At 53.9% G+C, this 26,866-nt stretch overlaps 11 protein-coding genes across 11 annotated transcripts; 9 read left to right on the top strand and 2 right to left on the bottom strand.

Moving 5' to 3' along the window:
- Positions 1–1,965: 1,965 nt before the first annotated feature.
- W97_03082 (uncharacterized protein) lies at positions 1,966–3,582 on the top strand (the record flags this gene model as incomplete). The annotated part of the gene is made up of 3 exons (XM_007780981.1): positions 1,966–2,362; positions 2,415–2,923; positions 2,980–3,582. 3 exons carry the CDS (start codon positions 1,966–1,968, stop codon positions 3,580–3,582), a joined length of 1,509 nt encoding a protein of 502 aa, XP_007779171.1.
- A 599-nt stretch (positions 3,583–4,181) lies between these two features.
- W97_03083 (uncharacterized protein) lies at positions 4,182–5,412 on the top strand (the record flags this gene model as incomplete). Its single annotated transcript, XM_007780982.1, has 2 exons — positions 4,182–4,298; positions 4,351–5,412. 2 exons carry the CDS (start codon positions 4,182–4,184, stop codon positions 5,410–5,412), a joined length of 1,179 nt encoding a protein of 392 aa, XP_007779172.1.
- Positions 5,413–6,260: 848 nt separating this feature from the next.
- W97_03084 (uncharacterized protein) lies at positions 6,261–6,951 on the top strand (the record flags this gene model as incomplete). The annotated part of the gene is made up of 3 exons (XM_007780983.1): positions 6,261–6,356; positions 6,417–6,849; positions 6,899–6,951. 3 exons carry the CDS (start codon positions 6,261–6,263, stop codon positions 6,949–6,951), a joined length of 582 nt encoding a protein of 193 aa, XP_007779173.1.
- Positions 6,952–7,588: 637 nt separating this feature from the next.
- On the top strand, positions 7,589–9,141 carry W97_03085 (uncharacterized protein; the record flags this gene model as incomplete). The annotated part of the gene is made up of 5 exons (XM_007780984.1): positions 7,589–7,684; positions 7,742–7,861; positions 8,065–8,241; positions 8,735–9,026; positions 9,080–9,141. The coding sequence occupies 5 exons, from the start codon at positions 7,589–7,591 to the stop codon at positions 9,139–9,141; spliced, it is 747 nt and encodes a 248-aa protein (XP_007779174.1).
- Positions 9,142–10,228: 1,087 nt separating this feature from the next.
- Positions 10,229–11,443, top strand: W97_03086 (uncharacterized protein; the record flags this gene model as incomplete). Its single annotated transcript, XM_007780985.1, has 1 exon — positions 10,229–11,443. The coding sequence occupies one exon, from the start codon at positions 10,229–10,231 to the stop codon at positions 11,441–11,443; it is 1,215 nt and encodes a 404-aa protein (XP_007779175.1).
- An 842-nt stretch (positions 11,444–12,285) lies between these two features.
- On the top strand, positions 12,286–13,120 carry W97_03087 (uncharacterized protein; the record flags this gene model as incomplete). The annotated part of the gene is made up of 3 exons (XM_007780986.1): positions 12,286–12,849; positions 12,911–12,978; positions 13,033–13,120. 3 exons carry the CDS (start codon positions 12,286–12,288, stop codon positions 13,118–13,120), a joined length of 720 nt encoding a protein of 239 aa, XP_007779176.1.
- Positions 13,121–13,464: 344 nt separating this feature from the next.
- Positions 13,465–14,623, bottom strand: W97_03088 (uncharacterized protein; the record flags this gene model as incomplete). Its single annotated transcript, XM_007780987.1, has 3 exons — positions 13,465–14,274; positions 14,431–14,541; positions 14,600–14,623. The coding sequence occupies 3 exons, from the start codon at positions 14,621–14,623 to the stop codon at positions 13,465–13,467; spliced, it is 945 nt and encodes a 314-aa protein (XP_007779177.1).
- Positions 14,624–14,909: 286 nt separating this feature from the next.
- On the top strand, positions 14,910–16,165 carry W97_03089 (uncharacterized protein; the record flags this gene model as incomplete). Its single annotated transcript, XM_007780988.1, has 2 exons — positions 14,910–14,917; positions 14,977–16,165. 2 exons carry the CDS (start codon positions 14,910–14,912, stop codon positions 16,163–16,165), a joined length of 1,197 nt encoding a protein of 398 aa, XP_007779178.1.
- A 255-nt stretch (positions 16,166–16,420) lies between these two features.
- W97_03090 (oligomeric Golgi complex subunit 6) lies at positions 16,421–18,124 on the bottom strand (the record flags this gene model as incomplete). The annotated part of the gene is made up of 1 exon (XM_007780989.1): positions 16,421–18,124. One exon carries the CDS (start codon positions 18,122–18,124, stop codon positions 16,421–16,423), a length of 1,704 nt encoding a protein of 567 aa, XP_007779179.1.
- Positions 18,125–18,982: 858 nt separating this feature from the next.
- On the top strand, positions 18,983–21,844 carry W97_03091 (uncharacterized protein; the record flags this gene model as incomplete). The annotated part of the gene is made up of 4 exons (XM_007780990.1): positions 18,983–19,635; positions 19,694–19,807; positions 19,855–20,461; positions 20,522–21,844. The coding sequence occupies 4 exons, from the start codon at positions 18,983–18,985 to the stop codon at positions 21,842–21,844; spliced, it is 2,697 nt and encodes an 898-aa protein (XP_007779180.1).
- A 564-nt stretch (positions 21,845–22,408) lies between these two features.
- On the top strand, positions 22,409–25,500 carry W97_03092 (protein transporter sec24; the record flags this gene model as incomplete). Its single annotated transcript, XM_007780991.1, has 9 exons — positions 22,409–22,771; positions 22,822–22,878; positions 22,951–23,106; positions 23,172–23,226; positions 23,279–23,537; positions 23,592–24,355; positions 24,415–24,484; positions 24,545–24,830; positions 24,883–25,500. 9 exons carry the CDS (start codon positions 22,409–22,411, stop codon positions 25,498–25,500), a joined length of 2,628 nt encoding a protein of 875 aa, XP_007779181.1.
- Between the last annotated feature and the right edge of the window lie 1,366 nt (positions 25,501–26,866).

Genomic DNA, 26,866 nt, shown 5'->3' on the forward strand with positions numbered 1-26,866 from the left:
GTGACACCGTGGCGGACCGTGATGGGCGGGACTACTGTCACAGTCGCCCGCATCTTAGTGGTGGATAACGTGTATATTTAGAAAAGAAACATCAAGTTGCTGAGGAAAAGGACTTGGGCTTGTTGAGAACTGGCATTCCTCGCATCTATCAGCCGAAACATGGCTCGCATTGCGCGGCCATGCATTACGATGAAGATGTCTTTGGAGGGACGCTAAAAGATTCGAAGCTGAGAGATGGCTTGATGGCGATGCCTTGATAATGGATTCGTACATGATCCAATCTGGAACGAGTAACGGACATGCATTGGAAAGCACGTAAACTCTCTATGCACTCGCGGACGGCAATGCGCCAAAACCGTGTGAAAGTTTCTTTTCCTCTTCGCCGGAGCTTGACAATATATCTCGAGCTTGAGTCTAGCCACTACGTATCCCTTTCACCGAAACTGCACTCCAGGAGTTACAGTGTGAGCTATGTTCAGAACAGCTTCACAATACGATTTACACACCTTATCCACTTCTATATTTACTCCCTCGTCGTGCGCAATAATACTCTCACCGCGGAAATCTCGCTATGAAACTCGTGTTTATCTAGCCATGCCTCATTTTACTATCGCCACGCCCCTACCAATAAAACAACAAAAATTCTTATAAAGATGGAAGATGCACTAGGGTTTAATTAGATAGCTCTTCTGTACTTCTTGTAGCCTGATATAGGCGGTAGTATAGATAATGGTTGATGAATCATGGGTTTCGCGGTGAGGCTTTTATTGCACATGACGAGACTCCATCTTGCTTTATTCTTATGTAGTCTAAACAGCCTCGCCAGCTGCATAACAGTACCTGGTATTCAGATCGCAACAACACGTCTTGGTGTCCCCTGTGCTCGTCTGGCCCATATGCCACTTAAGTTGTGTAAGCTTCGCAGTGACCTGAGGAGCATCGCTCTCCTAGGTCATCATGCTCAATCTCTCTGCCACGTACCGGTGTCGTCTTCGAAACAGCTACTGAGCCATCACCTTCCGACGCGACAACCAGAGATGTCATCAGGCCTCATGATCAGCGGAGCGAGTAGAGCAATACAGCACGCTGGCATAAACCTTTCCAAACTCGTCAAAAAAAACATGAACCTCCAACGGATGGTAGTTATCGTTCCCTTCGATCCCGGATAGGATCATCGGCTAGCCTGCGAAACTATCGGATCTTTTTGTAAGGATGATAGGCGTAGAGGAAGTAGCAGTGTCAGCAACAGCTAAATATGACGGGCGCAGCGATAGGTTTTGGAGATGCTTGATGATGAGATTTTCGAGTTTCTATGTTGGCTGGTGCGAATGGATGATTAGTTACTCCATCTGTTAACTGGAATGCGGTTGAGTTTCCTGACAATACATATCTACTGATATATGGGCTATAGGAGGGCAAACGCATGCTAGAGACAATGAACTCATAAATGCTCAGAACATGGATCTCGTTGCACTATAAGCGGAGTTGAAACAGTGATCCATCAGGCCAATATTCTGCAGATGTTGAATCGGAGGAGATTGGTGATGAAGGATCAAACGCAGTCGTCCATGTGTGCATTGAGGTTCCATCTCTTTGACCGGAAGTGGACATCCCAGGCCGCGGCTTCGCGGAGCCTCAACCCACAGGGTCCGCGGCGGGTGCGGAGCGCCTCAGCCTTCTAACGTCAATGACACCGTGTATCTTGCCAACAGGAATACGAACTACATAGTCGGCAGAGAGTCGTGTCGACCTAGTGGATCGTTAATAGCACCCTCCGCCCGCATCCGGTACAACCTTCGACTACGTCGGACCTCGAGCGCTTTCACCTTAGGCAGCAAGCGGTCACCTTTCCACACCTTCGTACTTTGGGTGATAGGCCCGCGCGAGCACTACGACCACGCTCATTAGCATACTCTCTGTAGAGACTCAGCGCCGCCTTCCAGATACCCCTTCACCTTCTCGTTCATGCGTTTACTTCCATCGCTCGGCGCGGCGTTCGCCTCAGTCGCCCTCATATCTTTACCACTTCTTGCGCACATACTACCGGTCCATGCCACCGACGGCGAGGGCCTGCGAATAGAGACCACTTTACCTGTAAGATGTAGCCGGAGAACGCAGAATGGCGACAAGGTGTCAGTACACTACCGCGGCACATTACAAAGCGACGGCAGCGAGTTCGATGCTAGCTACAACCGGGGCGACCCTTTCTCATTCGTGCTGGGAAAGGGGCAGGTGATAAAAGGATGGGATCAGGGTCTGCTAGACATGTGTATAGGGGAGGAACGAAGGTTGACTATACCACCGGCGCTGGGCTATGGAGATCAGGCGATGGGCAGCAAAATACCAGCTGGGTCTACGTTGGGTACGCCTATGTCCGGATAGGATGGGTGTTCTCAAGCTAACAACGTTGGCAGTGTTCGATACAAAGCTTATGGGCATCCATGGTGTAAGCGTAGAAGCGCCGACGGCGTCTACAGCTGAAATTACACCTCCAGCAAGTACTCAACCTGTGCAGTCGTCCGGTACTCCAGTGTCGACGCCCTTAACCACACCAAAACCCGAAGCTGCAGGCTCGCCAGGTGGCCCAAAAGATGGTGATGATGTCCCCGACGCAGAATGTCACTTGCTCGGACCATTCGCTATCTTTGTCCAAGGAGCACTCGGAATCCTGGCTTTGCTATCTCTGGTGTGGAAGCGACATCGCGAGAGACCTCGGAGACCGCTCAAGATATGGGGATTTGATGTGTCGAAGCAGGTGTTTGGCTCGGTGCTTTTACACTTGGCGAATCTCTTCATGGCTATGCTCTCCTCCGGGGGCTTCGACGTCGCTGCAAAAGCGAAGGAAGCTGCAACATCTGTACAGGATGGGCAGACCAAAACACCAAACCCTTGTTCATTCTACCTCCTCAACCTTGCCATAGACGTAAGTCGTCGACACATATCTGTCCGCAAAGAATGCTACTAACATCCAAGATCTAGACAACTATCGGCATTCCCATTCTAGTTCTGCTCCTTCGGCTTTTACATTATGGCTTCTCGCTCACTCCTTTAGCAAATCCTCCAGAATCTATCCAGTCTGGCAACTACGGCCGCCCACCTCGGGTGACCTGGTGGCTCAAGCAAGCTATTATCTATTTCCTTGGCTTATTTGGCATGAAGCTTTGTGTCTTCGCCATCTTCCAGTTGCTGCCATGGATCGCATGGATAGGCGACTGGGCTTTGAGATGGACTGAAGGCAACGAAGCGTTGCAGATTACATTTGTCATGTTCGTCTTTCCGTTGATCATGAACGGATTGCAGTATTATATCATCGATGGATTTATCAAGGACCCGGCGCATGGACACTCGGAGTATGAAGCAGCGCCTAGCGAAGACGAAGATGAGAACGCTGGGAGAAGGATCTTGAGGCGGGGCTCGTACGCGTCCTCGACTGCCTCAATGCGAGAGTCGCTTGATGGGGAGCCAAGGCAGAAGTCCGCGACGATTACAACTTCAGAAGCGTTGAAGGAAGCCAACCCAACGCCTGTCCCGAACTACAATCCTGAAACGGACGGAGCGAGCAGCAGCGGTAGTAGCCGTTAGTATAAATTAGGATGAGAAGCGGTTTCAGAACAGCGCTCTAGTGGTAAATTCACTCGTTGATTGTAGAGCATACCGCTCAAGATTCCCTCCGCTCAGTGTGCGCTTCTCCATCCTAGGCAGCGCAAGCTTTGCATCGCGTAGTCTTTCCGATCATTTTCACTTAAGTTCGACAAGCGGGGGCCACTGTCAAAACTCCACCCACGGTTCAGCTTATTCTACGGTCCGTACCGTGGACTGGGACGGCACGGCTTGCCCGACCGTGGGGAAGCGTTACAAACGGTATCCGCTCATTTGTTCATCTTCGAGCGAGCAGCTTTTATGTTAAGTCCTCCATGTCATAGAACTCGGTCTGTTCCGGCCTCTTGCCATGGTTGCACTCCATGAGAAAAGCGCACCTGATGGGTCCTCTCAAAGGCTCCCATTATCAGTCTCCTTCCATTGCAAACCTCGTTGCTCTTGCAATCTCTCCACTTTACCAACCAACTTTTGCTTGTCTTTGCTTCGTAAGACTCTCCTCAGCCGTCGAAGAGTTCAACTTCATTATCACGTAACAACGGTCAAACCGGCTGTTCTAAAGACTAGGAATGCCTCCAGCCAAAATGAGCGCCCCTCACACTCATATCAACTACAAGCTGTTTTCAGAACTGCTCACAGCAGCTGAGAAGGAATGTGTAATAGCGTTGTGGTGCTATCAATATTCGGAGTTCCGCTACAATGTAAGAATCTTACCTTCTCATTGTCGACACGCGCACCTGACTGTCTTCAAAGGCCGACTGGAAGTCGATTGCAGCAGCCATCCATGCGCCCGATGAAAAAGCAGCTCGGTTTACGCTCTGGACGATTCACAAGAAGCTTGCGGACAATGGCGCTGTTACCCACCTACCGACTACCCATCGATCCAGTAACACGTCCGACGTTGTCCAAACCCGGACAGAGGATACCTCTGCCGACAGATACCAGACAGACTTGGCCAAGAAACGCAAACGCGGGGGCGAAATCGATGCTCGTACCACACACTCTGTAACTGATGTAGAAAGCCCTGGTCTCGGTCTCGGAGGCCCCGTCGGCAACCCGGGAGACGCTATCTCCTATCATACGGGTCCCGGTGCCAGCGTCGGCGGTCCGGTTGCCGGTTCTGGAGGCTTTGTGGGCAACGACAGCGGCTCTACTAATAGTTATGGAGTTCACATAGCTTCGCCTGCTGCTTCGACGATGGGTCCGCCTCCGCAGCGCCACAGCGGATCATCAAATGCCGCACGTGGTCTTGACACCGGTCTCGCCGCTTCACCCACTGATGCAGGCCGAAGTTCCGTTGCCAATTCCTCCACAATGCCGGTAAATGCCACAGTTATTGATCTTGACGGTTACGACGTGGCTCCTGCTGTTTCACACAAGGGACCAGAAGCAGACGCTATCAATACACAATCAAGCACCTCAGCGGAAAACAATGGCTACAACAATGGCTACAGCAATGGCTACAGCATTGCATCCCCTAATCCAGGCACAAGCTCGAGAGCACAACTCCCTGACAAATCAGCAGGCGTCTCGCCCATGAGCTCCAATGGCTACCATGCTGCACCTACCGGGCCGGAGATGTACCAGGCGACACAATTCTCCCACGCACCAGCTAATGGTCTGACGGAAGCACCTCAACTCCAACAATGGTACTATGGACCTCCTCACTTGGGCCCTGCTCATGGTGATGTCCCGAGCATGATGCATACGTATACTCTACAGGGTCCACACCAGCAGCCTGGTTTCGCTCCTCAAGGCTATGGTCACCAGTTCAATCCGTATCAGCAGCAGCCGAACCAGCAGCATCAACATTAAGGCGGCTCCGCCTATGCAAGCAGGAATCTTCGCAGGTTCATTTCCCAATCTATTTCTTTGCGTCGCGTCTACATAGACTGTCTTCTGAAGGGGGTTTGAGTCCTACAGGTCCTCAGTGTACTGATGCTTCGTGGTGTTGGCATTGTGCGGAAGGTGGAAGTTTCGTCCTCACCCTCGAAAGCATTCCTAAAAGGCTGATTTGAGGGGTTGGCGATGTTGGCTTCCCTATGGTGCACCATCGTCGCTTTAAAATCCTGTGGAGAAAGTCAACTGTTATATGATGAGTGGATCTTATAAAACTAGATTCTGACTTCTTTCTTGTACTTGTCGCGCCTTCTTATCGGGATATGATGTCTCCGTCAATAGGTCCTCAAGCTCATAGTGCACAGCTCCCTCCGATTCTAACGCCCCAGTTTGGTTGTTTTAGGTGATTCGGATGAACACGCATCGAGCAAATCACGTTCGTCCGCTAAGACAAACTCAGCTCCGGTCTCTCTTCCAGTGCTACGTTTTCTCTTCTCTGAACTTCCTCCTTATGCACTTTAATTCAAGCGGATCTATTTTTCATGTACTTCTGTGTCGCATCGAAGACGAAACAGAGATAGAAGTTTCACTGGAAAACTGAGTAGTGACTTCACTGGTTGGTCTCTGTCCGTGAACTCCACTTATCAGCTGATTAGTCGTCCCCAATTTCACCCAACCCTCGTATCCTTTTCTAGGCTGCCATCCCCGTTCTCAACTGACCGTCCACCCGTTCGTACCTAACGCAAGGCTTCACTCCGTCAACATTCAACACCGCTTCGTTCGTTCTACGAGCAGCCCACCTACAACAAAAGCATCAATCCAAAATGGTTCTCCACGACGTCAATAAGGCGTGGGACACCCTCACCGACAACGAAAAGCGTCGCATCTTCGCCATCTGGTGCACCCAGCCTCCACCGACCGTAAGCTACCTACAAGATCCACTACAAAAGTTGCCAAACACGCTTCTAATATTGCAACAGATCGATTGGAAGACACTCGCCGCCGCTCTCGGCTCTTCATCCAGCGAGGCCAACCGCGTCGCTCACTTCAACGCCTTGAAGAAGCTGAGAACCGCCGGCGCTGTGATCGAAGGTAACGGAACACCATCAGCCAGCGCTGCCACTACTCCTACACCTACGCCGAAGAAGCCACGTGCGAAGAAGGGCAAAGCCGATGGGGATGATGCCGGCGGTGATGACGCTACTCCCAAGCCAACCCCGACACCTAAGAAACCACGCTTGAAGAAGGAGAAGGAAGGTAGGGAAGATGCCGGCAGCAATGACGCTACTCCGAAGCCTAAAGCTACGCCAAAGAAACCGCGCGGCACGAAGCGCAAGGCTGAGGATGACGGTAGCGGCGACGAATCTGGCGGCGATGGCGAAGCTCCTACCACGCCGGTTCGCAAGGTGATCAGTAGGTACATTACCACGGACGTGCGGAGCATGAGCTGATTCAATCGCAGAGAAGGCGGTTACTCCGACGAAAAAGGAGATGGAGGTGGACAATGAGGGTTAATTGAATTTGGCTTGGAAGGCATACTTGATCCTTGAGAACCCGCTCAGTCACAGTCTTGTACCGGCTTTGAACGGCGCCTGAAAAGAGGGTCGTTTCACTACACGGTACAACGTCCGCAGCGGCGTTGGGTGTTCGTTTCAAGGCGAGATGAATGAAGGGGAGTAACGGTGGTTCTAGCAGAGTTCTCGCATACACGACTGCAAACCCATTATGGACGTTTCTAACAGCAAGGAACGGCTCTTAAGCGAATCGCGACGGCAAAAGCAGTCCAGTTCGTAGGCTGGCGGCGGGCGTTGGCGGGCCTCTGAGCAAGTTCCTTCAATCTCCTATCTAAGCATTTCAGGTCGTCTTCTTCAAACAACAAACGCATTGGTCAAGTGACTCGTGCGCTCTACCATTGCGTAACCCGCCCACCGTATCTTCCACGGTTTTTCTTCCGGACCACCACACTGTAACATAAGATCTTGGACTGACGGAGAGGTCACAAGCTTGTTCACATCCGCCCATTTTGCCCACTCAGATACTCAGCTTTCCCTCTCCGCTTTTCAGCGTACGCACTCAACCCCTGCCTAAGCAGATTTCTAAAATCACATTTTGACTCACCTCCACGACATCTTACAACGAGACTGTGGATACAATGCCTCAATTCAACTTCGACGCTGTGTGGAACACTCTCACTGAGACGGACAAGCGCCGCATTGTAGCCATCTGGTGCTGCGAGCAGCCCACCAAAGTATGTACCGTCACCTATCAGTCCATCTTTCTGCCAGCTGACGACGTGGGCTTCAAGGTAGACTGGGACTTCGTTGCGAAGGCGACGAGTTCCGCCCATGGCGGTGCTGCACGGAAGGCCAATGGCAAGCTACTCACGAAACTGAGAGATGGCGGCGCCGTTGAGGACGGAAATGATGTACGTCAGTCTTCCGCGTTTCACTCTCCGCCGCATTTTTGTGTGGCTCAGTCCTCTTCACAACACACTTCCACAAACTTCTCACAGCAAGCACGCTGGACTCTTTACATCTTCGACATCCCATCCTATCCTGCCACAACCCGTCTCCTTCAATCTACATTCCATTCACAATGCCTGTCTACGATTTCGAATCGACTTGGCAGGCGGCCTCAGAGAGCGATAAGCGCCGCATCGTAGCCATGTGGGCTTTGGATCAGCCTGCCCCCAATTGGCAAGCCGTCGCAGAATCAATGGGCTCCGTTCTCAAACCTCGCACCATGTATTATGCTGATAACGCCTTTCGGAAGAAGCTGAATGTTGCGGACGCTGAGCCCGAAGAGGTACGTGAAGATCTGCCAGAACATGAACAGAGAGCCGGAGATGAACAGTGTGAGCGCAAGGTACGTCAATATCCTTCTATCATACTTCACTTCGCCCTTCACTGAACACATGACCTCCACACCCGATCTGCCCAACTTCATTTGCACACCCTCTTCTATCCACCATCCTTCGTTCGCATAAAGTCATCCACAACCAACCTACTTCCTACACTTCGCTTCCTTGACTATAACTTTTCTTATTTCATCCCAACAAGCACACATCATGCCGCAATTCGATTTCGAAATCGTGTGGGACATCCTCTCCGACCTTGAGAAGAAGCGCCTTGTCGCCATATGGTGCTATCAGACGTCCGAAGTTCAGGTAGAACAAGTCTGAATCTGAGCGCCTCATACTCTCTGATCAATTTCGCGTCACAACATTCTGATGACTTATGCACTTCACTGTTTGCTAATCACACCTTCCGGATGACAAAGCTAACCCTTCGCTTCGTAGACTGACTGGGCGAAGGTCACCGAAGCTGCTGCCGGCGGCCAAGCGACCGTCGCATCTGTCAAGACCTACCACAGTCGCACCCTCAAGAAGCTCAAGGATGCCGGTGCCGAGCTCGACGAAGACGGCAGCCCTGTGGGTGGTGCCTCCTCCGATGCCAAAGCTACGACTCCAAAGCCGACACCTAAGAAGAAGGCCGCAGCTGGTGAGAAGAAGGCCGCAGGTGGCGGCAGGAAGCGCAAGGCCAAGGAGGACATTCCTGTGGACAGCGTCGAGGAGGAGCCAGTCACTAAGAGTAAGTGGAACCACTGTTGCATGGTACCATTCATGGCTGACCATGCACCACAGAGGTGAAGGAGGAGATCAGGGAAGAGGTCGACGGCGACGGCGAGGAGGAGCAGGTGATCTAGGCGCGGTCACCATATGCGACGGACGAGCGACCGGCTTGTCCGCTCTTCGGGACTTATCTGGCGTTCGGATGGATTTTCATACTGAAACTGCGCGGCTTGCGGGCGATGGCATGAGCCCACAGCGATCTACTTCAAGGCATCACGGCTTGAGAGATGAGCGGGTACTCAGGACGGTTCGCACTGCTGTGGGGGTTGACTTCTTTCCAAAAGCTCAACATGGAGTTCTCTCATCTTCCTAAACCACAAATGGATTCCATAAACACCTTCTCGTCACAATCCACTGAGGCTGCAGACGTTCTCGTACGTAGCTAAATGGAAAGACTGCTGAGGCGATTCCAGAGCTGCTCAACACCTCTATGGACTCCATAGCATTGCAACCGAGCAGACATGACCTCCGTCCTGCGAGCCGTTTTGAACACTCTGAGGCTCAAATCCGAAAGCCTTCCAAGGTTGCTGATGGGAACCAAGGAGAGACGTAGTACCGGTCACGTGCCGTTCAGCCAACATCAAAAGCTAAGCTCTTGTACCCCGGATCTTGGCGTACGTACGGAAGTAGCTACCAAAAGTCGCGAGACTACGCTAAGACAGCCACAGCGGGCGTTACTTGACGCTAGCCGCCTTGAGTAAGACGATTGCAGGGGTGGAGTCACAGCTTTTTGGAAGCTTCAGGTATCGGTCTATACTCTTAGCCTTCATCAGCCTGCTTATCACTCTAGTATATAAGATGCATTCCGTAGATAGTTGGAAAGCATATGTGTAACTGGGAAAAGACTTGATGTCGCTGCTTTTGCGATTCTAACTAGGGTTTGTACCACTGCTCGCCACTTTGGTAGCTACCTCCGTAGTCAGGGCCGAGCTTAAGCTCGCTTCCCAGTTAGACAGGGCAGGAACAGAGAGCGCGCGCGGACCAGTCTCCGTTGCGCATGACGTGCGGATGGCGCGAAGCTGCCTCTTGGAAATCCCAGCAGCTTTTGCCCCTCCGAGCGTCCTCTTTTCCGAAACCCCATCAATTTGCCAATTGCTAACGTCCTGCGGCTCAATTGTTAAGAAACATCCATTGTTGATTCACCTGAACAATCATCCAAACATGTTCACCTCACGAACAGCAGCCCGCTCAGCGCAGGCGCTCCGCGTAAGAGGAGCTTCTCGCACCATCCGCAACACCCGCTTCCAATCTACCAATCCTCCACGCGACGCAGACCGTGCAGGTGGCCTTGGTCCGGCCGCGGTTGGCGGCATCGCAGGAGCCGCCGTCTCCCTTGCCGGTTTCTACGCGTGGTATCACTTCTCTGGCGCCAAGACTATCGTTCAGAAGACCAGTCAAATTAAGTTCTACTTCGACGACGCGCAGAAGAAGCTCAAGGAGAACATCGCAGAGAAGGCGCCCGAGCCGAACGAGGCGCTCAATTGGCTGCGGCAAAGCGCGTCCTTCTATGGCGCGTTCATCCCCGGCGCCAAGCAGTACATTGACTCCGCCTTCGATGACCTAGACACGATCCGCGAGAAGCACGGAGACGAGGTCGACAATATCGTGAAGGAGGCGTTCAACGAGCTCAAGGATGTCTCGCAGCAGGGCTTGTCGGCCAAGACGGCACAGCAAGCTTGGGACATACTCCAAAAGCACATGACACGCATTGGGGAGCTGGCCGGCGATGCGGCGTCTGAAATCCTGAACAACCATCCGCAGCTCAAGGACAAGGTTGGGGGCAACCTCGATCAGCTGAAGAAGTTGGGCGATCAGTACGGACCGGAGGCGAAGAAGCAGGTTGAGGAGACATGGGACCAGATACGCGACATCATGAAGAGCGGCGTCAGCGCGGAAACGGCGACCAAGATCAAGAATCTGGTCCAGGAGAAGTCTGAGATGATTAAGAGGATGGGCGACGAGGCGTGGAAGAAGGGCATGGAGCAGGCCAAGCCGTACCTCGACAAGAACCCCAAGGTGAAGGAGCTCGTGGAGAAGAACGCAGATGCGCTCAAGCGGGGCAACGTGCAGGAGCTGTGGCAGACGGTCAAGCAGAGCGTCGAGACGGGTGATACGTCAAAGATCGAGCAGTACGTCAAGCAGGCCACCGACAAGGCGAAGCAGAGCGGGTTCGGCGGCTTGGATCAGATTATGGGCAGGTTTGGAGGCGGCGAGATCATCCCGAAGCTGCAGCAGCTGCAGCAGGTCGCACAAAAGCATGGTCAAGAAGCGGAGAAGCTCTTCAAGGAGGCCATGGATGAGATCCAGCAGGTGTTGTCGAAGAAGTCGGAGCAGGCGAAGGCGCTGGCTGACAAGGCGAAGAAGGACTCCAAATGAGGAGCCACTGTCAGTCGGTAGTGCGTTGTGCAGCTTTTCCTTGCATCGAGGGAGTCTGAAGGGAGTTTCAAAATCGTGAAGAGGAAGATGTTTGTACGACTAGGTGGGTCCGACGACTGACACCGACGCTTTAGCCACGAGCGGGAGAAGGTGCTTAGTTTCCTAGCAACGCGCAGCCCTAGCTTTTCGGCAATTGAAATTGATGTTTGAACGTCTTACCACCTAGGCGTCCACCTGGGCACCTAGACAAAGCCTCAAACATGCTGAAGGAAACCTTAAGTTACTCACAGACCTTCGTCTTACGTTTGGACGAATCAGAAGGCTTGCATGAACTGACGCCATCAGCCAGTCTTGGTTCGCGCTACTGCGGGTGATGGCGGATGTCGCTCCGTGGGCCGACGCCAGCCAAGAGCCGTTGAAGCCAGCCCTTTTCCCCTAAGATCGGCCCCCGGCTGCTCTGAATTGCGAAACCCTTATCAACGACGTAACATCCGTGTTTAACAGCTTCCAGCTCACCACAAGCTCCACATATAGCTACCACGACTGTTCCTAGTCGACACTCGGAGTCGTTTCTTGCTTAGGAGTGGCCATTGTACCCGCAATCTCGCGCCTCGCAGCACGCAATGTACGACGAGCGTTGATGCGGCCGTTGCGTCTCGTACGACAGTCAACAAACAGCGCGTCGATACGATCAATCGCAAAAGTCAAAAGGCTCAAGAAGTAGCAAAAGAATCCTTAGAAATCTGCAGAGCTTCAGCATCTCTGAGCCACCCCGTCGACACCGAACCCACCAGACCCACCACCCATCTGAGGAACAGCTCCACGCCCACCCACGCGCAAAGATGCCCACCTACCTCCTCCACGGCTTCCGCTGGCCCCGCCCCATGATCCGCATCCACATCATCCTGCAAGACCTCGACGACTGCGCCGCAGAGTGGCTCATGGCGCCTTTGACCCACTCGACGCTCCTCGACAACTTCCGAACTCTGCACCCCGAGTACCTCTCCTCGCTCCCAAACCTCCGCTTCATCGAGCAACACGACCCGGACGACATCACCACAAAGTCCCAACCATACGCCTACGTGGCTGACGTGTGCGAGGAGGTGAAGCTGGGTGTTGATGTTGACGAGGTGCGCGGAAAGGGCGTCAAGAACGAGCAGTGGGACGCCATGCTAGGCTTGAGGGATAAAGTGGCCCCGGACGCGAAGGTCGCGTGGTTCGTGGTTGTGTGTGGGGACATTGAGAGGTGGGTTCCACCCCCCGAGGAAGGGGTGGATGGGGGCGCGACGGTGGACAAGGACGCCGTAGATAATGTGCAGGGCTGGGACGAGAATGTCACTGGGAACGATATGGTGGAGTACAAGGCGAGGAACACGGTCAGGAGCGGGAGTATGGCGAGCTCGGATGTGAGTTGGACCAGATTGAGGGTCTTGTGTTGTGGGGACGGATGGGCTAACGGGTGAACAGAATAGCAAGAGGAGATCATCTTCAGGCGCCGGGAAAGGGTTTATGAGGCTGTTCCGGAGATCGAAGAGGTACGTCTGACGAGGACCTTCTTTAGCTGCAGACTGGTAACGGACAGCGAACAGCACAAGAGACCTCGGGCGCACCGACTCGCAGACATCGCAGGACCTGCCGCCTCCCATGCCCACTAGACCGCCAGGCACGGCGGTGTAACGTCAGGATACCTCAGCACTTATTGTCAACTTCAAGCTAGGCGTCTGTCGGCACGTAAGGCAAGCCTGATCAGGCTATTTGCATAGGGCGTACTCCGGAACTAAAAGTCTTTTGCTATCTATGGAGTGGGTATTCGGGTCCTGTTGTACTTTTCACGGCGACTCTGACGACTTCCATCGTCTGGGTTTTCTGGCCCGCCTTCGTTACGACCTGTAAATGAGCGGATCACGTGACGGGCAGAGCCGCAACATCTGCTCTGCTTTAGGCTCGCGTGAGACGGGCTCTTTCACCATACCCGTTGCGGAAGTAATGTATCCACGAACTATTGTTTAATCCGTTTCTTGTTACCTCTTAAGCTGCGCGAATCTCTTAGCTAGCTCGTCCACATCCGGTATCTTCCCGCCAGGCCCATCGTCCTTCTCCGTTTTACTCTGTCTCCTCTCGCCAGTACTCGCCGTCGTCTTCTTCAGCTTCCCTGCTCCCGGCTTCAGCTCCGGCGGCCCCGGCAACTTAATTCTCGGCGCCACGTTCTCGGACGTCGGACTCTGCGGCGTGACGCGCAGCGGACTCTTGGGCCCCAGATCCCGCGGCGGCGTCGCTTTGCTCAGCTCCTCTGCCTCGAGGGGCGCTTCCAGCGCCTTGACCTTCTGTCCTCCACTACCGCCATCTTCATCGTCATCGTCTTCCTCGCCATCTTCTTCATCACCATCCTCGTTATCCCCAGGAAACGGGACACCGTACGCCTTGCAGATCTCCCTCAAATACCCCTCCACCAGCTCCGGCCTCGGCTGCTCAATCTTCAGCTTCTTCAACACGCGTTCCGCGACCCCGGAGCCTTCCATACTGCTCAGCGCGAACTCCTTCCCGAACTTCTCGACCAGCAAAGCGCGCACGGCGTGTAGCTCTTTGACCTCGGTTCGGGAGGCGGCGTAGATGAGGCTGCGGACGGCTTCTTCGAGGCCCGGGTCGCATTGGGGCGTGGAGTGGGAGTCCCGCGAGGAGAGGGACGGGGAGAGCGAGGAGGGGGGTTCGAGGAGCTGGGATCGCGCGAGGAGCAGCTCGCAGTATAGCTCGAGGATCTCGTGGAGTTCGGTGGTTATGTCCGAGGCGATTATGTTCTCGACGCGGATTTTGGCGGATTCGAGTTTGCCTTGCTGGGGGAGGGGGTGGTTTCTTCAGCTAATGCCTCTGCTGTTGTTTATAGAGGGCTGTGTTGGTGCTCCTGGTTTTGTTGCGCGAGGTGTGGGGGGGCTTAGAGCTGGGGTGGGGGGCTTGTGGGTGTTCTGTAGCGGAGGAGCTGTGCCACGAACCTCGATCAGTTGCGCCATGGCGCGTCGTTGCTGCTTTGCTAGCGCTGAGTCTTTCTGCTCTACCATCCGTAGCCGCGATATGGAGAGTTTGAGCTGGACTTTGAGCTTCGACTGTGCAGGGCGTCAGTACTGGATTGATCCTGCGAGAACGGTGCCTGGATAGGCTTACGACGAGCGACGATGGAGGCGCCATATTGTATCTGGTGGATTGTGCAGGAGCTAAGGGTAGAGTTGAGAGCGGTCAGGGTGGGTAGGAACATGCATGTAGTGGGCCGGTAGATTGGAGTTGTTGCTCTAAGGCTGCCCGACTCGGATCGACCGTGGGACATGTGCCCCACCGGAACCTGCCCCGCGCCCGTTCAAGGGTCCACGAAGCTTGAGCACCAACCACTGTTGTCAGCTCCTAACCAGACAATCGACGACTTCCTTTCCGCTACGAGACAGCGAGATCGCAGCATCCAGCCCTGCGCGCGCCCACCATGCCTCTGTACGTCCTCCCTCCCCCCCCCTTCAACTACCTCCCAGAACTAACACAGACACCCACAGCAACCTCCTCTCCAAAAAATCCTGGAACGTCTACGCCCCCGCAAACATCGAGCGCGTCAAGCGCGATGAAGCCGCCGCCGCAGCCCGAGAGGCAGAAGCCGAGCGCCGCATGCAGGAAGCCGACGCCGAACGGCGCATCGCTATACTACGAGGCGAACAGCCGCCTCCCCTCCCGGTAGAGGACGTTGAGAAGCCAGAGCGGAAGAGGGATAGGGACGGCGATAGGGAGGGGAGAGGGGGTGAGCGAAAGAGAAGACGGCTGGCGGGCGAAGACGACACGGACCGGGACCTACGGCTCGCGAGGGAAGACGCCGCGAAAGTTGCTGCGGCGAGGGGGACAGCGCTAACGTCTACGGGTGGGAAGAAGAGCGGGACAAGCGACGCGCCGCTCATGGACCGCGACGGGCACATCAGCCTCTTCCCCGTTGACCCACGGGCGCTGCACCGCGCGGAGAAGAATGCGGAAGCCGAGGCAGAGAAGGCGAAGAAGAAGCTGGAGCTCGAAGATCAGTACACCATGCGCTTCTCGAACGCAGCAGGAAAGGCAGGCCTGGAGCGGCCGTGGTACGCTGATGCTGCGGCGAGGGATGTACGGAGTGGTAGCGTGGGGCTTTCAAGAGAGGGGTTGGGGGAGGTGGGAAAGGATGTTTGGGGGAATGCGGATCCGGGGAGGAAGGAGAGGGAGAGGATCAGGGCGGGGGCGAGTGATCCGTTGGCGTTTATGCAGAGGGCGCAGACGCAGCTCAAGCAATCGGAAAGGGATCGGCTGAAGTGGGCGGAGGAGAGGGAGAGAGAGGTGAGGGCGTTGGAGGAACGGGAAGCGCGTCGGGAGAGACGCAAAAGGCGCCGTGCACGTTCTGAGAGAGAAGAAGACCACCTTGAGGGCTTCAGCTTGGATGCAGCGGTGGATCTGCGTATTGATGGCGCGCAATCTAAGTCGCACCGCCGTGGACGGTCAAAGCATGAGCTGCACAGGAGCGGGAGCAGAAGCAGGAGCCGGACAATGAGCGGAGACGGACACAACGACCACGGTAGGTTAGATCGCCGCTCGCGGAACCGCAGCAGAAGTCATGACCAGGACAGGGAAAGGAAGCCTGGCCACCGGTCCGGCCATATTTACGAGCGCCCTTCGCGCGGCAGTGGCACGCTGGCGGAGTCACTTCTGGCTCGATTTGATATGCCGCAGTGATAGCCTTAGAAACCATCGAAGCTTATAACGCTGCTTGTTGACTGTTATATGACCAGTCATGCTTGTGCTTGGAATCCGAGTAATGGAAAGGGTGTGTCACTTACAGAGACAGTTCTCAAATGAACAAATACATGTAGTGTATCAATTGACAAAGACTCTCCATTCTTAGAATCAAAATAGTTCGTCACTAGTCCCAAGTAACCACATCGCTCGCGCTTTCGTTGGTCTTAGCTTACGAGCCTTGATATGCCAGACCTAACTCAACAGTACCCTGATCTCCGCTCCAGTCCGTGGGAACAGCTCTCTGAGACTTGGCACAGGTCCCTCTTCCTCGCCATCCTCTACAGCCCTCATCTCGTCGGCAGCCACTATCATGCTCTCCACGTACTCGAAGTCGTCACAGAACTTATCGGCCGCCTCTTCTGTAATCTCCTGCGCCATCTTCGTGTCTCGTAAGCGCTTGATATTCTCCATTGCATCGATTAGAGCGGAAGGCAAGAAGTCATCGAGTGTCTGACTGGTGGCGACGAGGGGTTCTGGCTGAAAGGCTTTCAGGGATGGTATCGATGCTACAACTCCCTGGGATTTGGACAATGGCGCTAATGCCGCGAGTAGGGGCTGTAGTCCGGAGTGATGGATGAAGAAGCGGTGTTGCTGTTCAACCAGATTGGTAGTGTGTTCTTCGATATTATCCTCAATATTCGAGACTTTTTCTCTAGTGAATGAAAAGGGTAATAACACTGCCCTTGCCGCTGCTAAGCAATTAATTGCAAAGACATCGCCATCGGGTGCTGGAAGGCGTTTCCAGAGATTCTCGCACCCATTGAGGAAGGGATCCAATGCCTCTGCAAGGACTGGGCGGAACCCCTGTCCCATGCTATCGGAGCTGGTAACAGACGTTTCGTAACTCTTGAGCAAGTCCTTAAGCATGTCAAGGGCTTCCTCCAGAAACTCCGGTGGCGACAGATCGGGTGGCGCCACGGCGAGCTCGCTTTGAACGGCAGCCACGTGATCTTGCATGTTCGCTCGAAACTGCCTGAGGGCCGATTCTTCTAAGCCAGCCAAGACGTCTACCACGTCGGCTTCTTCGCCGATGAGTTTCGTGAACATGTTCTTGTAAAAACCAAGTAAATTTGCGATCCTGTATGCTAGGGTCGCGTTTACATGGCTCCGGATGAGCTGCTCTGTGCGCTGTCGGAGAAGTCTTGCAACACCTGTAAGATCCCGACTGACGAGTTGGCTGAGTGCTTTACGGCCGTCGAAAATCTCTTCTTTGCCGTCTTCCGGCCGAGACCACGGATCGCTCTCCAGGCCCGCTTGAATGCCCTTAGCCATCTCGTCTCCTTCCGAGATGAAGAGCACTTCGAGCGCTTCCCTCTCGGACACGGTGGCTGAGTGTGCCCAGGCAAGCATGTCGCCAACGTAGCGTAGTGGGTCGTGAGCTTGGAATTCGATGGGCTTAGTAGAAACATGGTTAGTAGAATCGGATATGGATCCTGTCAGCGCAGTATAGAAGGCATCGGAGAGAGTGCGCTCGCGTGCTTCAGCGAAGGAGTCGAGGCAGTTCTGGAAGAGAGTTGGCCGTTCTGCCAGCACTCGAAGTGCTCGACGTATCGAAGAACTGATTTGGGGGTTCTCCAAGTCAAGAGTTTTGATTTCTCGCTGTATCCAGCGGTATAGCTTTTGGAAAGCTGCATCTAGCCGCTTGGAGCTTTGCTCTAGGATCTCAATACCTAGTCGTTGGTCTTCTGTTCCTAGCAGGACTTGGCAGTCGTTGTGAATTTTTTTGGTTCTCCTAAGCAGTCGAAAAAACTCATCGTCAACCGGCTCAGCAGCGGAGGTCAGGGTGATGGCTTGGTCATCTGTCAACAGATAGTGACCGTTGAATGCTCCCAGAAGGCGCTGCTTGGTCTCGATCTCTTTCTTTTGCTTTAGAAGAGATGATGCCTCTTCGAGCATGGGTCTGGTCCCTCGGTCCGCAGAGAGTATATGGGCACGCATATCCGCACAGCATTGATTGAGCTTAGCAATAGCAGTTCCAACCCGTTTCAGTTGCTGTATGTATGGTTAGTCAGTGTCTGTAAAGAGTTGGCATTGGCACAACCTCCGCAACTTGACCAAAATCCTGGACAATCTCCCCGTTACACTGGATGACCTCCTTTTGCACATCAAGCCTAAGGTTGCGCCTGACGTCTTGGGTGTTCTCAATACCGCGAGCATCTAGAATCTTTAAGGCATCTCGAATCTCAAGGTCTGCATAAGAGGTTGACAAAACACTCGTGATCCGGCTCGAAAGCGCGTTTGAGCGCTGAGCCGTAGATTCTGTCGGCACGCTTGGTGATAGGAAAAGAGATCCATCATCAGGGATACACGCCCGAGGGCCCTGAGAGTGAGTGTCTGCCATACAGCACCTGGTCAATCTGAATGTCAGTTGGTCGTCTTGCATCTGATGATACGCCGCCGATTCGTTTTTCCGGCGGGACATGACAACGTTTCGGAAAGCCGCAGTTGAGGCTCCAACTCCAGCTGACTCGAGCTTGCTTCTCTCGCTGCTTAGAAACAATGATTCACAACACGCGCAAGCCACCTGGCGTAGCTTAAGACATTCGTTCGCATGGAGACACGCTTTGAACTCTGCGGGTCTTCTGGAGATCCTTTGCCGAAATTGAAGCATACGCCGCGCTACATGACTGTTGACTATCAAGGTCTCGGATGGTCATCTGATATCCGCTCTCCATCCTCTCCCTTGTGATGACCTCCAACATCTTCGCAAAGTTTCTACCCGCACCGACGACTGAACCTCCTATATACGACGCCATGCCGCAGGACACGCGAGCCTCCGAACGCCCAGTGTCCGAGGACGGTGCCGGCATGGCGATAGACGAAGAGAACTTGGGCGAGCGATTTCAGGACCAAGACCTTGAGCATCTACTTGCTGATGCTGCAGGAAGCCATATGACGACTGAGAGCACCGCTTTCCTGCCTCAAACGGCTCCCGGAAAGAGGCCGGCACGCCAGCTGCCAGGCGCGAAGAGTAGACCGAAGTGGATGAAGGAAACGCTAGAAGAGGGGGAAGGGTTGGAGGAAGATGACGATGTGCCGGAGTCTCTACTGCTAGACGGCCATAAGGGACGCGGTTTATCTAGGGAGAACCGAGACAGGCGCCGCTTGGGAGCTGAGTTAGACAGCCTACCGCCTCCCGTTCCCGGACCATCGACTCGCAGTACAAGAGCACAGTGGGAAGCAACGAGGGCACAGCAGCGGCTCCACGAGGACAACACTGAGAGGGCACTGCCAAAGGTACCCTCTTTGGGAGTGCACAGCCATCTTGCGCTCACCAACCCGAGGGATAGAGCTATGTGGAGATGGCTGCAAGTGCAAAATTTGGACAAATTCTTAAATGAAGTGTATTACTATTACTACAATCATGGCATGTGGTCGATACTGCTCGCGCGATTGATCATGCTTCTGTAGGTGCACCCGCTTCTAGTGTATGTTTGTCACCGTTTTGACCGTTTGTCATCTTAGGAGGACCGCCTTCGTGGTTGGCTTCATGACGTTCCTGTCATTCTGCATCGACTGGAAGGCGCTGCCGCACAGTAAGAGGATGCCCGAGGTCATCGTGCCGCAATGTACTCAAAAGTAAGTTTATTGGAGCTACTTGCCTCTACCTAGCTAAAGTTTCACAGGATCCACGGTCTCTGGAACATCGCCCTCTGGCTGTCCTCGTTCTTCTGGATATGCACGCTGTTTCGATATATCTACGAAATTCCGCAGTTGTGGCAGATGCATAACTTCTATCGCCATGTGCTTGAGATTCCTGATTCTGACATACAAACAGTCTCATGGCAATACATTGTGCAGCGTCTGATGACATTGCGCGACGCTAATCCAGCGACCAACCAGACTTTGTCAAATGCACGGCGTACCTGGCTTGGAACGCAATCAAAACAACGAATGGATGCGCATGATATCGCGAATCGTCTCATGCGTCGGGATAACTACCTGATCGCACTCTTCAACAAAGACATTTTGGACCTGACGGTGCCGGTACCATTCTTCGGCAACGTGAAGTATTTCTCGAAAACGACCGAGTGGAACATCCAGCAGTGTGTTCTGGACTTTGTTTTCGATGACAACGGTCAAGTTAGGACAGCATTCCTGGATACCAAATACCGCCGCCAGCTCATCGAAAGTCTCAACCGTCGGTTTGTTTTTGCTGGAGCTGTCAGTATCGTTACCGGGCCAGCTTCAGTAGTCTTCTTCTGCATATCGTACTTCTTCCGCTACTTTACCGTGAGTTAAACCTGCACGTTTCTCACGTCTAGATTGCATCTGATATAATGTGGCCACCAGAGTTTCCAAAAGGAACCATCGAAGCTGAGCTCTCGAGCATTTACCCCGCTCGCCGATTGGCACTTCCGAGAATTTAATGAACTCCCGCACTTCTATCAACGACGGAAGATGATGGCGACCCCGTATGCAGATCAGTATCTACAGCAATTTCCCAAAGACAAGATCGAACAGATCTCCCACTTCGTGGCTTTCGTTAGTGGGGCTCTGGCAGCAGTGCTCGCTTTGGCCTCCTTCTGGGACTCTGAGCTCTTCCTTGGGTTCGAGCTTACGCCCGGCAAAACGGTACTCTTCTGGCTCGGAGTATTGACCCCTATATACCTCGCCGCACGAAGCAGCACTTCCGAGGATACCGTTGTCATGGATCCGGAGTATGCTCTTGAGGGCGTGCTGCAGTTCATGCACCATTCCCCAGCGCATTGGCAAGATCGACTGCATACCGACGAGGTCCGGAAAGAGTTCTCGGCTATGTATCAGATGAAGGTCTTGATCTTTGCAGAGGAACTCTTGAGCATGATCTTTACACCGCTTGTGCTGATATACAGTCTACCGAGGAGCAGTGAACGTATCATCGACTTCTTTAGGGAGTTTACTATTCACGTTGATGGAGTTGGCCATGTATGCTCTTTTGCAGTCTTCAACTTCAAGAGGCCGGGCGGACCAAAACCGAGAGCAATACAACAAGGCCACGACACTGAGGGCCTTCGTGAAGATTACTACTCCACGAAGGGGGGCAAGATGGCCGCGTCAACGTACGGATTCATTGACACCTATGGTCCGAATCCGACTGCACATGGTCGTAGCGCTTCTCTGGCAAACCTCCACGCATCAGTGGCGTTTCCGGGCGGCGCATCTCCCATGTTAGTCGCACAGCCAGGGCTACCTGGTGCGAGACTTTCAAATCTTCGCCATTCAATATATCAGATGCACAGACCTGGACCTGCTCGAGGAGAGGCCCTGCCAATGCACTCTGTGCTGCTTGATCCGCACCACCAGCCGTCAATGTCCGCTCTGCGCACTTCCCCACGCCAGGCTCCGCGAACACGGCAGCGATCTAGACGCCGGCCACTGGCTGAAGCTGATGAGCTTGACGAGGAACTAGAGGCTGGCCCATCGGCACAACAGCATCCTATTTCGGTCAGCAATGCTGTTGATGAAGAAGACGGCTTAGGTGACTCTTGGAGAACGACTCGTGCAGCACAGTCTGGTGGAAACCATGAAGACGAAGACACCGATACAGGAGACGGAGGGAAGGGTGCTGGCGTTTTAGGCATGCTGTATCAGTTTCAGAAGGCACAGACTGATGGAAGAGGCGTTGGTGTTTGATGCTCCTGTTTCTTCTCGCGACGTTCATGTTCAAGGGCAGGGTAAGGGGAGTACTGGCAATGGGATTCTGTCACAGCATAAAGCTGGTTGATACGCATTGACAGGAGCTGTTCGGACTATGCGGAGCGCGTATTGTGTGGAATTGTTTGTAATATCAGGTTACCAGCAGATTCGCTATATACCACGTTCTAACAAATTCTCAACACAAGCAGACATGCTCACGTGACGTGCAAGGCATGAATGCCACGTTGAACCCTTGAATCGGAAGAGGTTGTTCCGGTAATTTACGCCGATTGGCTGTAAGCGCCTTACGTTACTTTCTCGACATCTACGCAGTTTGGGGCACAAGAGACATCTGAACAGGGAAACGGACATTCAGGCTACCGTCTACAACCCTCAGCGATACTGTGGCCATTACGATCTACCAGCGCTACTGCTACCTGCCGGGAAACCTCCTCCATACCTCCTTCAGCCTTGGGACCTGAACTCGAGCTTCAACCACCCTTCTACCAGCAATACCTCGAATAGTACAAGGACCTCGGCAGACAACAGGGACAGACCACCATGGAGTACGAGGGGGCGCCGGGTGCGCACAAGAAGAAGCGCGCATACGCTGCGCAGGCGTATGACTTTGGAGCTGGTGCCAACACTGTCCAGCAGCAGCAGCCACCTCCTCTGATTCCTGTAGCGCCAGCGATGATGCAGCCACAGGAGCAGTTGACGGCTCAATTCGGACAGATGAGCTTTGGGGGCCAGCCTCAGCAGCCCCAGCAACCTATGCCTCAGATGCAGATGCCTCCGCAACAGATGCAACAGCCGCCCCAGCATTCCGCGGTGAACCAGCTTTACCCTACGGACATCATATCGCAGCCGGTGCAACCGTTCGAGATCGATGGGCCCCCGCCGCCAATAAACCTTCCTCCAAATGTGAGGGTGCGCTGCCTGTGAAACGGAGGCCTATAAGCTAACTTCCGTAGACGAGCGTAACCCCTTCTCCGTACGCGAACTGCGATCCTAAGTACGTGCGGTCAACGGTATGCACCACTCTATGCAGCACATTTGCGCTCTCTTGAAGCGTGGGGTTTGCTAATTAAGGTCGCCCGCAGCTGAACTGCGTACCAACAACACATTCTCTCCTAAAGAAATCCCGGCTGCCTTTTGCGCTAGTCATACAGCCATACACCTCACTCCACGACGCAGAGGATCCGGTGCCTGTTGTCCCGGACCAGGTCATTAGCAGGTGTAGACGTTGTCGGTCATATGTGAGGCCCAACAACAATCCGGTACACCCTAGCGCATATAGTCTAATAGGTTGTGTGTGTGTTAGATAAACCCTTTTGCCACATTTTTGGACCATGGACACCGTTGGAGATGCAATATGTGTAAGCAAGGGACGTCTGCAACACCAGTTTGACTTGCTCACGCGAGTAATAGGTAACCTGACCAACGATGTGCCTCAGGCGTTCGACTGGGACGCGACAACGCAGAAGAGCGTAGACAGATGGCAGCGGCCAGAGTTGAACTACTCGGTTGTTGAGTTTGTCGCTCCTCAAGAATACATGGTCCGGCCTCCGCAGCCTTTAGTGTATCTCTTCGTATTCGATGTCAGTTACGCCGCGGTAATCAATGGCCTACTGGCGACAAGTGCTCGTTGCATCATGGAAAGCTTAGACCGGATACCGAATGCGGATAGGTGTGTTCTCGACAGCGCCTCCCCGTTACTGGAAGTTTACTGACGATTGGCTAGACGGACAAGGCTTGGCTTTATGGCGGTTGACTCCTCTCTATACTACTTCTCCATACCCCGGGACAACAGCGAAGGCAATGACCCGAGCATGCTAGTTGTCAGCGACCTGGATGAGCCTTTCCTACCTACACCGGAGGATCTTCTCGTCAACCTGTCCGAAGCGCGAGCAAATATCGAGAATTTCCTGGAGAAGCTGCAATCGATGTTCCAAGATACGCAAAACGGCGGGTCTGCTATGGGTTCCGCTCTCCGAGCAGGTCACAAGTTGATTTCTCCCGTTGGTGGCAAGATTACAGTCCTGAGCGCCAGTCTCCCCAACTTAGGACACGGCAAGTTGGAGATGAGAGAGGACAAGAAGCTGCTTGGTACAAGCAAAGAAGGTAGCCTCTTGCAGACCGGCAACGCTTTTTACAAGAGTTTTGCAGTGGAATGCAGCAAAAACCAAGTATCGATCGACATGTTCCTCTTCTCATCGCAATACCAGGATGTAGCCAGCCTCAGCAACTTGCCACGGTATACCGGTGGCCAGACATACTTCTACCCGGGCTGGAATGCAGCAAGAGCAGAGGACGCCATCAAGTTTGCAAGGGAATTTAGCGACTATCTGTCTGCCGAGATCGGGCTGGAGGCAGTACTGCGAGTTAGGGCTACTACAGGGCTAAGGATGTCAGCCTTCTTCGGGAACTTCTTCAACCGCAGCAGTGACCTTTGCGCATTTCCCGCCTTCCCTCGCGACCAGGCCTACGTTGTGGAGGTTGCGATAGGTAATGTTCCCTCAATCCATCCCTCCTTACAAGCACTACGTGATTAATTGTTGATGTAGATGAGACGATCACAAAGCCCTTTTGCTGCTTACAGACTGCCGTACTACACACTACCTGCAACGGCGAGAGGTAGGTCGCTCTGTCTCATTATAGATGAGTCCCCTAGCGACTGACGCAATTGCTCTCTAGGCGGATAAGAGTACTGACACTGGCTCTCCCTACAACCGAGAATCTCGCAAATGTCTACGCATCGGCAGATCAACAGGCCATAACAGTCTACTTCAGTCACAAGGCCGTAGAGAGGGCTCTAGGCAGCGGACTTGACGCGGCCCGAGACGCATTACAAGCGAAACTGACTGAGATCCTTCAGACGTATAAGAAAGAGCTTGGGGGAGGGAACATGGGTGGTGGGGGGCTACAATTGCCGTCGAATCTCAGGGCGCTACCTGTGTTATTCCTCGGCCTGATGAAGAACGTAAGATCGAACTTGTCCCTTGAATGTCCTGCCACCGGCTAAGCTTCACCAGATCGGACTCCGCAAAAGCTCTCAGATCCCATCGGACCTGCGAGCGGCAGCCCTCGCTCTCCTCTCGACGCTACCTCTACCTCTGATGATCCAGTACATGTATCCCAAATTCCACTCACTCCACGACATGCCCGACAACGCCGGCGTGCCGGATCCCCAGACGGGCGAGATCATGCTACCGCCAGCCATGAACCTGTCCTCGGAGCGTATCGTGCCCCACGGACTGTACCTGATCGACGACGGCGTGAACCAGTTCCTGTGGGTGGGTCGGGACGCCGTGCCAGCGTTGCTGCTGGACGTCTTCGGCGTCGAGGACAAGAACCTGCTCAAGCAGGGCAAGACGCAGCCGCCGGTCGTCGAGAGCGACTTCAACGAGCGGATCCGGGCGGTGATTGAGAAGTCCCGGGATCATCGCGCCAAGGGCGTGGGCAGCATCGCCGCGCCGTCCCTGTACGTGATCCGCGAGGATGGCGAGCCCAGCCTGAAGTTGTGGGCGCAGACGCTGCTGGTTGAGGACCGCGCGGATCAGGGCGTCAGCTTGCACCAGTGGTTGGGCTTGTTGAGGGAGAAGGTGAGTCCAGAGCCTCCTCCGCTCATACTGTCGACCTGGCCGGACTGAGTGTGCTGATCAAACCGTTTTCGTAGGTTGTGCAATAGACGCACGTGGTTTAGACTTTTGTGCTGCTGTAGACATGGTTCCCTGTACGTTGGTGGGTTCTGGTTGGGTTCATGTGCGTTTGACGGCTGCGCATGGAGCGGTGAAGGAGCAGTATCTAGCAAAACGGTTTTCAACGTAGCACAGCGTAGAGTTCTACTGGTGATTCTATATCCCGATACTGAAGCACGAGTCAGGAGTTCTAGAGCTCCCTTGCTGAGTGCGGCTCGAGTTCCCGTCAATTGCTGCTGTTCATGCAGAACATCGGCTGCTTGCAGTTCGGTGCGACGCCGGCTGCGAGAAATATTCTCGACAGGCACCGACTATTCGGGAGCGGCGTGCAGCACGCAGGGCTGTAGAGTTTGATGGATCCGCTGCAAACATGATGGCTCCGCGTCTTTCTCATGCGCACAACAGTCCCGCGGAAGACGAAATATCGAAACTCGCCATGCTCGCGACCGATATTCGCCGGGGTCTTGGTACGGACGTAAACTACAGCCTTGGCACCACCTCGTTCCTGAGCATCTAGCCTGCCTGCCTGAAAAATACCCTAAGCAGCGACGATAGTGTAGTGCAAAACTTCGTCGGCGCCGCGACGAACGGACCATCCAGACGTCTCAACACTACCTGGGTACTATCCTACACTCTACCCAAGTACTTACACACGGCCTTTCCCCCGATCGAGCCAGCGGACGAAAAGGTCCAGGTCTCGCTTCCGCAGGTACAAAGGTACTACACCTATCAGCGTCAACACCACCCCTTGCAGCCGTGAGCAGACCATGGAGAGCGACCCCGCTAGCTCGCTGTTCCATGCAAGTCAACGCTGCTCGGCAGCTGCTGCGGCCAATCGCTTCCTTGTCCGGTCCTCTCGTCTAGCCTGGTTGGACGACCACCGATCTTCTCCTCCTCCTTCTCTGAAGAGGTGTGGATAGCAGGCTGGGGGCCTTTCTTTCTCGTCATCGCGATTGCTTTCTGTTCAGGCTGCGGAGCCATTTTTGCCCAGGCTTAATCTGGCTTAAGAGTTTTGCAAGCACGTTTTGCTGACTCAGTTCATACACCAAGTGCGCGCTGGGGGGCACTTCGACGGTACCCGCCACGCCCAAGTCTTCTTCACATGTGAAGTGCTTCCGGATGTCGTCGCCTAATCGACACAGCGGCGGGGGATATGTCCGCGTACAAGAGTCGTCCAAAAAAGCCGTTGCGGCACTTTAATCTAGCGCAACTTGACAGAACCCCCGAGGATATCTGCGGGCATGAACATCCAGACGCTTGACTTAGCATCTGTATATACGTACCCTGGCAGCCGAGACACAGCAATGAAGTTTTCGAG

This window comes from Coniosporium apollinis (genome assembly GCF_000281105.1).
Source record: "Coniosporium apollinis CBS 100218 chromosome Unknown supercont1.12, whole genome shotgun sequence".
In the NCBI taxonomy this organism is placed as follows: Eukaryota; Fungi; Ascomycota; class Dothideomycetes; genus Coniosporium; species Coniosporium apollinis.